Genomic DNA, 16,187 nt, shown 5'->3' with positions numbered 1-16,187 from the left:
CAATGCATCTACCACATCTATCCTGGTTCACTGGACTCGAAGAAGACCTTGGAGGTACTCCCTTTTAAGGGAGATATACTATTTGGAGATGATCTGAACAAGATTGTGACCGACATGGCGTCGGCCAAGACTGTGTTTCTCCCAAGTACTAATCCTTCGGTTCCGAAGGCTAAGAGTACTACTTTTTGTTCCTTTCGACCTCCAGGTAAAGCAAAGGGTCAGGCGTATCCGAGACAAGCTCGCACTTCCAAGTCCTTTAAGCCCAAACCTAAACGTCTTGGGCCGCCCATCAGCCTGCTTCCAAACCAGACGAACCTGCTGCATGACGGGGCGGGCCTCCCCCCTGGGGGACCTCAGGGTGGGAGGCCAACTTCTGCAGTTCACCCAGGTATGGTTAAAGACCACTTCGGACGCGATCTCTTTCAAGAGACGTCCCCCTTGCCAGTTTTGCTCAACGGTTATCCCTTCGGATCCGTTAAAAGCACAAACTCTACATTTGGTTGTCCAATCCCTCCTGGATACAGGAGTGATAGTGCTGGTGCCTCTGTCTCAGAGACGCAGGGTATACTATTCGATGCGGTTTCTAGTTCCGAAGCCGAATGGATCCTCCCGGCCTATACTCTATCTCAAATCTTTGAACAAATTTGTGAGGGTGTCCAAATTCCGCATGGAAACTCTGCGCTCTATTGTCCTGGCTTTAGAACCCAAGGGCTATATGGTATCCCTGGATATACATGATGCTTACCTACACATACCTATTGCTATGTCGCATCAGCAATATCTACGGTTTGCTATTGGCAACCTTCATTATCAGTTCCAAGCCTTACCTTTCGGACTGACCACGGCTCCTCGGATCTTCCCCAAGGTCATAGCGGTCATGACGGCCTTCTCCGCCATCAGGGTTGAACCTCTTGAGTCTGTGGACCTTAAATGCCTTATGCATTTTTCTGTTGGCTATTGCCTCTGCTAAGACGGTGTCAGACTTAGGTGCTTTGTCCTGTCGTCCACCCTTTCTGATTTTTCACCGTGACCGGGCCGTTCTTAGAACTCGCCTGGTTATCTACTTAAGGTGGTGTGATCTTTCCACCTTAACCAAGAGATAGTGGTTCCGGCCTTTATCTCTCTGGTTTGTCCTCCAAAGAGCGGTCTTTGGATGTGGTATGGGCTCTCCGCATATATGTAGAAAGGACTGCCTCTATCAGGAGATCAGATTCTCTTTCTATACTTTTTTGGTTTTCACAAACGTGGCTGGCCTGCGAATAAGCGGACCTTGGCCAGATGGATTAGAATGGTGCTGCTGCTATCAAAGCCTATTCTGCTTGGTCTGTTGTACCTCCTTGGGTGGCCTGCCATGGCGCGTCCGCTGAACAATTGTGCAAGGCAGCTACGTGGTCCTCAGTGAACAGGTTCAGCTCCCAGGATGCTTCCTTTGGACGTCAGGTTCTTGTACCCGCTACAGTGCGTCCCCTCCCATGAGTAACTGCTTTAGGACATCCCTGATGTTATGCCCTGTGGAATACCACTGTACCCCGCTGCAGAAAAGGAGATTTATGGTAGACTTACCATAGTTAAATCTCTTTCTGCGAGGCACACTGGATTCCACAGGGCGCCCACCCTGACGCACTTGGCTTCTTTGGGTTTGTATGGCATTAGCTGCTAGTCCCTTCTCCTGTCGTGAGAATGTGGTTCTATGTGACTAACATCTACCGTCTCTTTTGCCTGCTACTGCATTGGACTGGTTAACGAAACTGAGCTCCAGTGCCTGTAGGCGGGGCTATAAAGGAGGCGGTGCAATGCATCCTGGGAACAGTCAAAGCTTTAGCCTGTTAGTGCCTCGGATCAAGATCCAACTCTACACCCCAATGTTATTCCCTGTGGAATCCAGTGTACCTCGCAGAAAGAGATTTAACTGTGGTAAGTCTACCATAAATCTCCTTATCCTAGGCCAAGTTCCCTTAATTTGATGATCAGTCTCCCGTGAGACACTGTGTCGAAGGCTTTTGCAAAATCTAAATAGACCACATCCACTGCTTTTCCCTGGTCAAGATTCTTGCTCACTTCCTCGTAGAAGCTAATTAACTTAGTTTGATATGATCTGCCCCTTACAAACCCATGCTAACTTTTGCTAATAATTTTAGTAGTATGCAGAGAATTCTCTGCTATCCCTCAAAATTTCTTCCAATGTTTTACCCACTATAGAGGTTTAACTAACTGGTTTATAGTCACCCGGATTATCTTTAGTTCTCTTTTTAAATTAGTGCACTACCTCAGCTATGCGCCAATCCTTTGTTACCATGCCTGATCTAATAGATCTGTAGAAAATAAAGTATAGGGGTTTTGCTAGCTGTGACCTAAGCTCCATAATAACCCTCAGATGAATGCCATCAGGGCCTGGTGATTTATTAATCTTTATTTCTCATACGTCCTAGAGGATGCTGGGGTCACCATTAGAACCATGGGGTATAGACGGGATCCGCAGGAGACATGGGCACTTTAAGACTTTCAAAGGGTGTGAACTGGCTCCTCCCTCTATGCCCCTCCTCCAGACTCCAGTTTTAGAATTGTGCTCAGTGAGACTGGACACACTACAGGGGAGCTCTACTGAGTTTCTCTGAAAAAAACTTATGTTAGGTTTTTATTTTCAGGGAGGCTGCTGGCAACAGTCTCCCTGCTTCGCAGGACTTAGGGGAGAGAAGTATGACCAACTTCTAGTGCGTTCAATGGCTCTGCTTCTGGCTGACAGGACACCATTAGCTCCTGAGGGTGCTGATCGCTGGGTACGCCTAGATGCTCACTCCCACAGCCTGCCGTCACCCCCTTACAGAGTCAGAAGACAGGTGAGTAGCAGAAGAAAAGAAGACTGCAGTGATGGCATTCTGAGGTACCGCGCAGCGAACGGAACGCTGCGTGCCATGCTCCCACACACACACACAGCACTGCGGGGGGGGGGGGCCTGGGTAGCAAAAATCCTCAATTTCCACTGGCAAGAGGGGACATTAGTGCCAAGGCACTGTCCTAACCCCCCGCCAGTATAATTATTTAGTAAAATAAGCTGGACAGAAGCGCGCCATTAAGGGGGCGGAGCTTCTCCCTCAGAGCTCAGCTCGGCGCCATTTCCTTTCCACAGGGCTGCAGAGACGCTGGTCCTTCCTCACACTGCTGACAAGTATCGGGGTGCAAAACGGGGTGGGGTTGGGGACAGTATAATTTGGTGCAATATATTTGATATTTAAAGCGCTACAGGTCTGGGGCATTTTTTTGTGTTTTCAGACCCATTAATTTGGCGCTGGGTTGTGAGCTGGCAAATCCCCTCTGTGTCTCTCTGACAGACTTTACTGTGGGTCTGTCCCCTATATTCCCGGTGTGTCTGTGGGTGTTTGGTACACGTGTGTCGACATGTCTGAGGCTGAGTGCTCTTCCCAGGAGGAGGCTGTATTAGGGACACAAACGGCTGTGGGGGTGACCCTGTCGGCCCCGCCGACTCCTGATTGGGTAAATGTTTTGAATGCTAATGTGGCTCTTATTAGTAATAGATTAGATAAGTCTGAGTCTCAGACCCAGGCATGGAAGAAATCTGTGGAGGATGTGTTATTACAAGTCCAGGACCCCTCGGGGTCACAAAAACGTACTTTTGCCCAGTTGGCAGACACTGGTACCGACACGGACACTGATTCCAGTGTCGACTATAGTGATTCCAGATTAGATCCAAAATTGGCAAAGAGTATTCAGTACGATTGTGGCAGTTAAAGATGTATTGCATATCACTGTGGACCCTGCTGTTCCTGATAAAAGGGTCTGTATGTATAAGGAAAAGAAACCTGAGATAACGTTTCCTCCCTCTCATGAACTGAACACTCTATTTGAAAAAGTCTGGGAAAGCCCTGACAGAAAATTTCAGATTCCCAAAAGGATTCCGGTGTCTTATCCGTTTCCCTCTGAGGATATGGAAATGTGGGTGCCACCCCCCATTGTAGACAAGGCCCTATCACGTTTGTCTAAAAAGGTGGCTCTCCCATCACCTGGTACAGCAGCCCTTAAGGACCCTGCGGATCGTAAGCAAGAAACTACGTTGAAATCAATTTATGCGACAACAGGTACGCTACTCAGACCTGTCATTGCATCTGCGGGGGTGACTAGTGCATTCGAAAAGTGGGCAGATAACTTGTCATCTGATATAGATACCCTAGATAGGGATAGCATCCTCTTGACGCTGGGTTATTTCAAGGACGCTGCAGCGTACCTAAAGGAAACTGCGAGAGATATTTGCCTTTTGGGATCAAAAGCCAATGCCGTGGCAGTCTCAGCTAGGCGAGCATTGTGGATTCACCAATGGAATGCTGATGCTGACTCCAAGAAAAATCTGGAATCTCTACCATATAAAGGTGGTGCCTTGTTTGGTGACTGCCTCGCTGATTTGGTATCTACGGCTACCGTAGGTAAGTCATCCTTTTTGCCTGATGTTCCTCCACAACAAAAGAAAACACACCACTATCAAATGTAGTCCTTTCGGCCCAATAAATACAGGAAAGGGCGAGGTCCTTCCTTCCTTCCTTCCTTCCTTCAGGTAAAAGATCACCAGCCTTGTCGGATTCCCAGGAGCAGTAGTCCTACCCGGCTTCTGCCAAATCCACCGCATGACGCTGGGGCTCCTCTGCGGGAGTCCGCATCGGTGGGGGCACGTCTCAAACTCTTCAGTCAGTTCTGGTTTCGTTAGGACCTGGACCCATGGGTTTTACAAATAGTATCCCAAGGGTACAAACTGGAGTTTCAAGACGTTCCCCCTCGCCGATTTTTCAAATCAGCCTTACCAGCTTCTCTTCCGGACAGGGAGGTAGTATGCGATGCAATACAAAAGTTGTGTCAAAATCAGGTCATTGTGATGGTTCCCCCGTCACAACAGGGAGAAGGCTTTTATTCAAGCCTGTTTGTGGTCCCGAAGCCGGACGGCTCGGTCAGACCGATCCTAAACCTGAAATCCCTCAATTTCTACCTAAAAAAAATTCAAATTCAAGATGGAATCTCTCCGAGCAGTGATCTCCAGTCTGGAGGAAGGGGATTTTATGGTGTCAGTGGACATAAAGGATGCCTACTTACATATTCCCATTTATCCTCCGCATCAGGCTTACCTAAGGTTTGCAATTCAGGATTGTCATTACCAATTTCAGACTTTGCCGTTTGGTCTGTCCACGGCTCCGAGGATTTTCACCAAAGTGATGGGGGAAATGATGGTTCTCCTTCGCAAGCAAGGAGTCACGATTATCCCGTACTTGGACGATCTCCTGATAAAGGCGAGATCCAGGGACCAGTTGGTGCAAAACATTGCACTCTCCCTGACAGTTCTTCAACAACATGGTTGGCTCCAAAACTTGCCAAAATCACAGTTGATTCCGACGACGCGGTTGTCGTTTTTGGGAATGATACTGGACACAGAACTACAGAGTTTTTCTTCCAGTGGAAAAGGCTCTGGAACTTCAGAGTCTGGTCAAACAGATTCTGAAACCAGGAAGAGTGTCAATCCATCAATGCACTCGGTTGCTGGGGAAGATGATTGCGGCCTACGAGGCCATTCAGTTTGGCAGAGTCCATGCCAGAGTGTTTCAGTGGGACCTGTTGGACAAGTGGAGTCATTGACTCCAACAATTTTGGATTCATTTTGACAATCCAGCGGACAATGTAACAGCAGTAGCGTGCATAAACCGCCAGGGCGGAACAAAAAGCAGAGCGGCAATGGCAAAAGCCACAAATGTTCTCCGCTGGGCGGAAAAGCATACAAGCGCTCTGTCGGCGATCTTCATTCCAACAAGTCATTGGGGAATTCCTCAAATATACATGATGGCATCTCGTCTCAACAAGAAGCTTCAGAGATATTGTTCCAGGTCGAGGGACCCTCAAGCAATAGCAGTGGATGCACTGGTGATACCATGGGTGTTTCAGTCGGTGTATGCATTCCCTCCACTTCCTCTCATTCCAAAAGTTCTAAAGATCATAAGAAGAACAAAGATTCAAGCGATCCTCGTTGTCCCACTGGCCAAGGAGGGCTTGGTATCCAGATCTTCAGGAATTACTCATAGGAGATCCCTGGCCTCTTCCTCTACACGAGGACCTGTTACAGCAGGGGCCGTGTGTGTATCAAGACTTACCGCGGCTACGTTTGACGGCATGGCGGTTGAACGCTAAATCCTAGTCCAAAGGGTATTCCCAGTGAAGTCATTCCCACACTTATTCAGGCCAGGAAAGGAGTAACGTCTAAACATTACCACTGTATTTGGAGAAAATATGTTTCTTGGTGTGAATCCAAGAAGGCTCCTACGGAAGAATTTCAGCTAGGATGTTGTCTCCATTTTCTACAAACAGGTGTGGATGCGGGCCTAAAGTTGAGCTCAATTAAGGTACAGATTTCAGCCTTATCGGTTTTCTTTCAAAAACAATTGGCCTCCCTTCCAGAAGTTCAGACTTTCGTGAAAGGTGTGTTGCACATCCAACCTCCATTTGTGCCCCCAGTAGCACCATGGGATCTTAACGTGGTGTTGCAGTTCCTTCAATCACATTGGTTTGAACCTTTACAGAAGGTGGGGTTGAAATTTCTCACTTGGAAAGTGGTCATTCTGTTGGCCTTGGCATCCGCAAGGCGGGTGTCTGAGTTAGCGGCCTTGTCTCACAAGAGCCCTTATTTGATCTTCCATGAAGATAGAGCAGAGTTGAGGACTCGTCCACAATTTCTGCCGAAGGTGGTTTCATCTTTCCACATGAACCAACCTATTGTGGTGCCAGTGGCTACTGACGCCTTAATTGAGTCAAAGTCTCTGGATGTGGTCAGAGCTTTGAAAATTTATGTCGCCAGAACGGCTCAGGTTAGGAAAACGGAGGCTCTCTTTGTCCTGTATGCTCCCAACAAGATTGGGTGTCCTGCTTCCAAGCAGACCATTGCACGCTGGATCTGTAATACGATTCAGCATGCTCATTCCACGGCTGGATTGCAGTTACTGAAACCGGTGAAGGCCTATTCTACTAGAAAGGTGGGCTCGTCCTGGGCGGCTGCTCGGGGGAATCTCGGCATTGTAACTTTGCTGAGCAGCTACTTGGTCGGGTTCAAACACTTTTGCAAAGTTTTACAAGTTTGATACCCTGGCCGATGATTAACTCAAGTTTGGTCAATCGGTGCTGCAGAGTCATCCGCGCTCTCCCACCTGTTTTAGAGCTTTGGTATAACCCCATGGTTCTACTGGTGACTCCAGCATCCTCTAGGACATATGAGAAAATGGGATTTTAATACCTACCGGTAAATCCTTTTCTCTTAGTCCGTAGAGGATGCTGGGCACCCGTTCCAGTGCGTACTGTATCTGCAGTTATTAGTAGTTGTTACACATATGTTGTGTTACGTTTAGAGTCAGCCTGTTGCTGAAATTGTTCATGCCGTTGGCTTGTGTTCTGTTGAATGCCACGTTGTGCCGCATGCTTGAGGTGTGAGCTGGTCTGAATCTCACCTTAGTTTAACAATAAATCCTTTCCTCGAAATGTCCGTCTCCCTGGGCACAGTTCCTATAACTGGAGTCTGGAGGAGGGGCATAGAGGGAGGAGCCAGTTCACACCCTTTGAAAGTCTTAAAGTGCCCATGTCTCCTGCGGATCCCGTCTATACCCCATGGTTCTAATGGTGACCCCAGCATCCTCTGCGGACTAAGAGAAAAGGATTTACCGGTAGGTATTAAAATCCCATTTTTGCTTAGTCTCTCCAGGACTACTTCCTTACTTAAGCGTATCAAGCCAAGTGTCATTATCTTCACTATCGTTATGGACTAGTCTCACTGTCTGATCCTCCCTGGTGAATACTGAGGGGAAAAAAATTGTTCATTATTTCTGCTTTTATTATGTCATCGTTTAACAAAGCTCCCAGTTCATTTTTTAATGGGCCTACACTCTCCTTCTTAAACCTTTTTACTGTATATGTACTTATAAAAAATTTTAGGGTTGGTTTTACTCTCTATAGCGATTTGCTTTTCGTTTACAATTTTAGCTGCTCTTATTACTTTTCTGCATTTTTGTTGCATTCCTTATACAGGTTGAGTATCCCATATCCATATATTCCGAAATACGGAATATTCCGAAATACGGACTTTTTTGAGTGAGATAGTGAAATCTTTGTTTTTTGATGGATCATTGTACACAAACTTTGTTTAATACACAAAGTTATTAATAATATTGTATTAAATGACCTTCAGGCTGTGTATACAAGGTGTATATGAAACATAAATGAACTCTGTGAATGTACACACACTTTGTTTAATGCACAAAGTTATAAAAAATATTGGCTAAAATTACCTTCAGGCTGTGTGTATAAGGTGCATATGAAACATAAATACATTCTGTGCTTAGATTTAGGTCCCATCACCATGAAATCTCATTATGGTATCTAATTATTCCAAAATACGGAAAAATCAGTTATCCAAAATACCTCTGGTCCCAAGCATTTTGGATAAGGGATACTCAACCTGTAATACAGGAATGACTCCTCCCCTCCATTGGATTTAAATTCTTTGAAAGCACGCCTCTCTTTAGCCATTGCTACTTTAACCTCCTTATTAAGCCACGTTGGTTTGTGTTTAGTACTCCTGCGTTTACTGCTCATGGGAATGAATTTGTGAATATTGTTATCAAGCAACCCTTTTAAAGGCATCCCACATTTTCCATTTTGTGTCTTTACCTTGAAACAAAACTTCCCAGTCAATGTCGTTTAGTGCCCGTCTTAGCATATTGAAGTTAGTTTTTTTTAAAGTTAAATGTTTTGGTTGATCCCTTATAGGTATGTTTCTTGAAACTGATGTCGAATGTGATCATATAGTGATCACGGTTTCCCAAGGTCTCCCCAACATTTAATGTTTGATATAATGTTCACATTATTGGTAATAACTAGATCCAGAATAGTTTTTACCTCTAGTTGGATCCTCTACTAATTGAGTTAAGTATTGATCCTTTAATGTATTTAAGAATCTGCTGCTCCTAGTTTTTTACACATGAATCGTTAATCCAATTTATATCCGGATAGTTCAAATCCCCTAACACTAGGATGTCTCCCATTCACGCAGCTTTTTCAATTTGCTGTAAGAGTTGTTCCTCCTCATGTACGTTAAAATCCGGTTGCTTATAGCACGTGCCAATGACTAGTTTCTTTGCATCAGTGCCCCCACTAGTGATCTCAACCCATAACGACTCCACATTATCTCCAGTCCCCTCGTAAATTACATCTATTAACTTTGGTTTAAGAGATGCTTTAACAAAGAGACATACCCCTCCTCCCCTTTTGGTAGCCTCCTGAAAAGAGAATATCCCTCAAAATACGCAGCCCAGTCGTGAGAGTCGTCCCATTCTGTTTCCGTAATACCTTTAATATCATATTGATACTTTGATGCAAGCCATTCCAATTCCCCCATTTTACCTGATAGGCTTCTTGCGTTCGCAAGCATACATTTTAGCTTAGTATTTCCCCTGCCCATTTGTTTTAATGGTATCTTATCTATATGTATGAGTGTCTTTCTAGAATTACCCTTACCGACTGTTATTCTCATCCCTCCCTTTCCACCCCCATCATAATTAATACCGCCTTCCTCATTACTATCTCTTTGACCTAACATTATCTATAAAACTTATTGTTGAAACATAATCATCATTAAGTAATAAATTGGGAATATCGTGGGCAATACCTGTGTCAGTAAATCCTGTGCCAGTACCCATGCAAATACTTTTGCCCTTGCCGGCTGATCTTGCGCTCCCCCAAATTGATCACTACCCCCATCTTTACTCTTCACACTGTTTGACCCGTAGCTTCTAGCTAAACCCTCCCCCCAGGCTCCTAGTTTAAAAGCTCCTCCAACCTTCTAACCATCCTGACCCCCAGCACCGCAGCCCCCTCCTCATTCAGGTGCAATCCATCGCGACCAAAGATGGCGCCTGACTGAGAAGTCCGCCCAGTGTTCAAAGAACACAAACCCCTCCTTCCTACACCAGTCTCTAAGCTACACATTTACCTCCCTCTGCCTCCCTGGGCTAGCGCATGGCACTGGTAATATTTTGGAGAATATTACCCTAGATGTCCTTGCCTTAAGTTTCTTGCCTAATTCCCTATAGTCTTTCTTAAGGACATCCCACCTACCATAGATTGTAAGCTTGCGAGCAGGGCCTTCCTACCTCTATGACTGTTATCACCCAGTTTGTTATTGTTATTTCAAATTGTAAAGCGCAACGGAATTTGCTGCGCTATATAAGAAACTGTTAATAAATAAATACCACTAACTGTCATTGGTGCCAACCGGGTCTTTACCAGCCCCTCACAACAATCTACCTGGTCCGCGATGTGCCATACCCGAGCACCTGGAAGACAACAGACTGTACGGCGATCACGGTCCCGGTAGCAGATTGCCCTGTCTTCCTGATAATAGAATCCCCTAACACCACCACAATCTGACTAAGTGCCTCACTATCTTTTTTCCCATCTACATCGAGGGTACCGCTCCTCTGGTTGCTAGAGGGAACAGTCTCCTACGGTTCCGTCATTTTCTCACTCTTCTGCCCAGAATCTTCGTTCAATCGGGTGAATTTGTTGGGGTTTGGCAGATCAGAGATGTCCCGTCTCCCCCTCCCCTTCTTCTTCCTTCTAACTGTGACCCAGCTGTCTACCTGATCCTCCTCATCTACCAGTGTTCCTCCCTGCAACTCCTCCACCGTTCTATCTAAACTTTGCTTGAGATTGTGAATACTCCTTAGTCGCGTAACGGTCGGCTCTAGTTCACTAACCTGGGCTTCCAGGGCAGCCGTTCGCTCACATCTCGCACAGATGTGCCTGCACTTGGACTGTTCCAGGTGCGCATACATCATGCACGACACGCACTGAGTGAGATCCTCTATCGCGGCACCACCCATTTTTAATAAGTGCTAACTCCCTGTTACCTTCAGGATAAAAACAAGAGAGGGACAATATATAGGGATAATATAAAAGAGACAATAAATAAATAAGGACAAATATGGGATAAATTAAGTAAGGACAATATATAGGGACAATAAAGTACAATAAATAAAGGACAGATAGAGGATTAATTAAGTACAATACAATACCCTAATAGACAAAGGGAGACAATCGATTATACAACAAAAAAGGAAAGGTTAATACTTATCTGGCCGCTGCTCCTCCGATCAGTGCTCAGGAGCTGTGGCTCAGTCTTCGGCTGGGACACACGCACACACACTCACACTTTGATAAGCAGCAGCAGCACTCTCTCTCACAGACACACACTCCTTTTGTGCTCCTGCTCCCGGTCTCTGTGCACCGCACCGCTGAGCTCCCTCCGGCTCCTACTCCTTCTGCGCCCTCCGCTCCTTGCTCACTCACCCCCGCATTGGCTTACGGCACCCGTCCCGCTAGAGCCTAACAGCCTCACAGCCGTCGTGCTTGCCATCCGCTACGCTGTCACTTCCGGTTACAGCAGTTCCGTCCTCACAGCAGACTTCCGCCCTCACAGCAGACTACGTAATATACTGTAATAGACTTCTGGGTATACAGATGTGGCATGAACCTTAGACTGTCTGATTTATTAACACAAAACTATACTTACAAGGCAAAATGTGTTACGTAGTTAATCCCACCTGTTCCTGATAACAAGCCATGTCCAATTTAGATAGAGACCTTTGGCCATATTGGAAAGTGAAGTGGTTCGCCTGTGTGTTGCTATAATTAAGTTGAATTGTAATACACTGTTTCAAATGATATTGTCACTAAACACTACTTTCTGCTCAACAGGTTGATGATGAGAGCATTGATGATCTCGGGGAGGTGAAAAAGTGACACAACATCGTGCCTGTAATGTTCTAGACTATATAGCCAAAGTGAGAGAGGATTATCAGAGCTTTGTGTGTCCTCTGTCTTGTACCACCTTGGTCCATGGCATTTACACCACTGTAGAATGCTATGTTTGTTTTTAAATACTAAACTTAAAAGTAACCAATGCAAGTGCGTATGTGTTTAGAGTAATAAAAATGTTTTTGGTCATTACCTACTGTGTCCTCATCCTTTGCCTGTAGAAAGTTATAAAATAAAAAAGAAAAATCGAAGGTTTTTTGTACTTCTGTTTATAGTCTTTTCTTTAAATCCATTGGGTAAACTGGGATCACATTGGGATATAGTGGGCACAGGATTAGTGTGGCCACTTTAAACTGTGATGGTTCTCCAGCCCTACAAAGATGCTTAGCAAATACTGAGTGACTCTGCCCTGGAGGCACTTGCTGATATAATAGAATGTCTCCTGGGATTTTTAGGAACAGGATGATTAGTCCCACTTTAAACCCAACTAATTGTGGAAGCAATCCAGCTAGCAAATGGCTTACTCTGTTGCCAGCCAACCCCTTTACTGAGCATCTTGGAGGATAAAGAGAGAATCCATCTTATTTGTCACTTGTCTGCAAAGCCCTAACCACATCCAAGAAATGAAGAGAGCCCATTTATTCTGTAGAGCTAAGATTGTCCAAAGCCAAAATCACAATATCCTAATCTTGCACCCCTCTAGCCTCCCCTGGTGCACTGAATACCCCCAATTCGCTGATGAGAAGGTAGGTTACATGGTTGAGACATCAGATGTCCTTTAGCCCGCTCGGATCTAGTATCTACTCTCTTTCCAATTCTAACAGAAAATAGGAAACGTAGACCTACAAGAGTTATCAGCTCTGAAACTTTGATCTGTTATATTCTGTAGAATAAAAGACAGGATGCTGTAGTGCATTCAAGATCAGATTAAGGGGCATATTTAATAACGAGTGATATTCTTATCACTCATTACTAATCTTAAATGGTGATCCAACCAATCAGCTCCTAACTCATTTTACAAACACATGACAATTAAGCACCATTTAAGATTAGTAACAAGAATATTACTCGTTAATTAAGCATGCGCCTGAAATCCCATTGTTCCGGAAGAAGGAGGCAAAAATGGAGGCTGCACATGCTGTAAAGCAGTACACCTGTCAAAACTTTTCTTTGAATCTAAACTGAAAGCACTGAGACCTTTAACCTTCAGGACGCTAAGAGGTAAATTTACTAAATGGTTCTTTTCAAAGAATTGTATCTTTGGTGATTTCAGTAGCAGGATTTAAAGGGGCAGGAATAGTAAACACAAAACAGGCGTGTTTTGTATTTAATATTCTTGCCCCTTTAATTACAGCATCCAAAGACAAGACAGCCTTAAAAAGTGCTGCCTAGTAAATTTATACTGTACCGAAGTCTTCACCCCCTTTAACAGCAGTAAGAGCCTACAAAGCTGTGAAAACAAGGGCAGCGCCAGACGTCTCACTGCCAATGAAATCATTCCAACCTTTTCTCTCTGAAAAGAGAAAGTAAACCTTTGCAACAGACCACAAAAGCCAGGATATTGACTCTCTACGTCAGGACATCAGACCATCAGCTACTAGCCACCTCCTTTCCCTTACAACCCCTTCCCATCCCTCTTACCAACTCTGACATCTTTCTCCCGTGTATCTGGTGAGGAAGTTATGACCCTCATCCGTTACCACCCCCCACCTTCCCAACTGATCCTATACCCTTTAGCCTCCTCTACTAGTTCTCTCCTTCTGCCTGTCCCCCCTACCTTCAAGCATGCACTCGTCTCCCCTAGTCTTAAAAAAACTACCCTTGATCCACACATTCGATTCAACTTCCGACCCAACACTAAACTTCTTTTCTCTTGCATCCATGGCAAACACTGGGGAATGCTTATTACAATATGGTATAGCTGGAGCCGGTGCACTTTAAGAACTCTTCAACTGACTGTGCTAGAAAAATGTTTCCTCAGAGCCAGTCATCTCTGGAGGGCTCCAGAGGATTTTTTTTTTTCATATTTATTTTAAACTTTTTTTATTTTCAGACAGGGTAGCTGGCAACTACATGTCTGCTTCGTGGGACTTAGGGTGCGACCTGTCCAGACGTAATAGAGCGGTATGGCCCCAGGTCCCCGGCTGACAGGACATGTGTCCTGAGGGTACTTGCACTGCAGTCAATTTGAGGACTAGCACTGGGACCCACAGCCTGCCGCCACCGCTGACAGAGCTGAAGAGAAGATTGGTGAGTAAAACCGGGGCCCCTGAGTAGCGGGGTTCCCGGTTTAAATGGCGGCACAGACGCACACCGGTCACACTGCTCTGCATAAAGAGAGCTACTGTGACCAGCAAAGTGCAAAACTGGCTATTTCAGGCTGTTAGAGTGAGGGAGCACTGCTTTCAGCAATCTATATATCAGCACTGCTAGTATAAATAATAAATGAGCAGAGGACAGCACACAGGGCGCCATCTTACCAGATAGGCAATGTGGCTGCATTAACACCACAGCCTGAGCGTACCTCACAAATCCAAGACTGTCATAACAGTGGGGGATAATGTGGGGAAGCGGTTAACATTAAAACTGGATCATTGCTAGTGGATTCCGGAATAATTCTCCCTAGCTAAGGTCTTCATTAACAAAACAGTGTGCTGTTTCTTCCTTCTCTGTGCCTTCTTATGTTACTATTTGGGTAAACTAGTGTGTGAGACTTGTTTTATTCCAGTGTGGGTGGGTGTAATTTTGCTGTGAGAAAATGCTGCATTAGCAGGATCACTATTTTGTGAGCAGTGTATAAGTCTGCATCACAATTTAGTAACAAAGACACTAGTTTGGCTGTCCAGACTGACAGCATACACCGTTGGTTACCCGTGTCTGAATGATATATTCCTTGTCATCATATACTGTTATTATAAGGACTGTGTCTGATATACATATGTGCTCTAATAGCATACACGGTTATTGACCTGTGTCTGGCTAACACTACCATTCATACACTTTTATAAGAACTGTGTCTGATATATATCTACATATCTTCTCCCTAGGGAATTTTCGTCATCATTCCCATCTCCTATAGATTATTTAGGAAGCTATAGGAAGATCCACTAACAGTGAATCCATTGGTTTCACGCCTATCAAACAAATATTGGCTTCCGGTCCCAGGGGCTACCTCACCAAAGGAGTCCTTAGACCGTAGTATACAAACCACCCTAATATCTATAATCTACAGCTGCAGTAGTGGCCCTGCGACCTGTAAAGGTTGGATGCTGGGTTAAAAAACACTTAGAGCTTGAACTAGATCCAGACACAATGGGTCAATCTAGCAGAACACAAAAGCAATCAGCAACCTATTGTGAGGTCACTCTGTAGATAGGACTGATTAACTCTCAAATTACATCAATGGCGGTCTCCGCCCACAGAGCCTTGTGGTTTCGTCAGTGGACAGCGGATGCGGAGTCCAAATGAGAGGTGAAAACGCTTCCATATATAGGAGTTTTTGTTTGGAGTGGATTTATAGAAGTGGTTCACAAGTTACTGCTGACAAATCCACTTATTACCCTTCAGCTCAGCAGCGTCCTTTCATTCCTTTCATGTGGCAAGATTAGAGACACAGCCATATGTGCTCTGTGGCTCATCTCACAAGAGCACAATACCAGTAAGCTCAAGAATCTTAGTTTGAGTTCCAGGGTGGAATTAAGGAGCCTCAAATGTGGCCCGTAGCCCCAAAAGGCAGGGGACGGATATCGGCTGTAACAGGCAGGGCCTACAGCAGGATGCTCTCCCACCGCGCCTAGAGGATCTCTGCGTAGGAGCACGCCTAAGACATTTTAGTCACATGGGAAAAGCTCCTACCAAGATGCCTGGTTAACACCCAAGGATACAAAATAGAGTACCCGCCTCATAGGTTTTCACTTCAGGTTTACCAGTTTTCTTCGAAAGACAGGTATCCCTACAGGAGGCCATACACAGAATCCTGCAAACACAGGTATTTGTCTTAGTTCCAACTCGTCAGGGAACAAGGGATTCTATTCCAGCCTGTTTGGTAGTTCTGAGACTGAATGAGTCGGTCAGACCCTTCCTGAATGAAGTCCCTGAACCCTAAGGGTCTTCAACTTTAACAAGGAATTTGCTAGGGCAGTCATAACAGGACTGGAACAAGGGGAGTTCTTGGTATCTTTGGATATCAAAAAGGCCTGCCTTCACATTATAATATGGCCGTTCACAAAGGTCATTGTGGAGATCATCTAGTATTCCTACAATTTTAAATAAGAAATATCCACTACCAATTCTAGGCCTCACCTTTTGGTCCTTGATCAGCTCCGAAGGTATTCAAAAGG

At 45.2% G+C, this 16,187-nt stretch overlaps 1 protein-coding gene across 1 annotated transcript in view; it reads left to right on the top strand.

Moving 5' to 3' along the window:
- Positions 1–12,039, top strand: part of DENR (density regulated re-initiation and release factor) — a 76,779-nt gene extending 64,740 nt beyond the window's left edge. The window contains exon 8 of the mRNA XM_063964568.1: positions 11,788–12,039. Within this exon, the coding sequence (XP_063820638.1) occupies positions 11,788–11,832 (45 nt within the window). The 3' untranslated portion in view covers positions 11,833–12,039. The remainder of the gene's footprint in view (positions 1–11,787) is intronic.
- Positions 12,040–16,187: the final 4,148 nt, after the last annotated feature.

This window comes from Pseudophryne corroboree, chromosome 1 (genome assembly GCF_028390025.1).
Source record: "Pseudophryne corroboree isolate aPseCor3 chromosome 1, aPseCor3.hap2, whole genome shotgun sequence".
Taxonomy (NCBI): Eukaryota; Metazoa; Chordata; class Amphibia; order Anura; family Myobatrachidae; genus Pseudophryne; species Pseudophryne corroboree.
The sequence above is the reverse complement of the archived record's forward strand: the minus strand, read 5'-3'. Positions and strand labels throughout refer to the sequence as shown.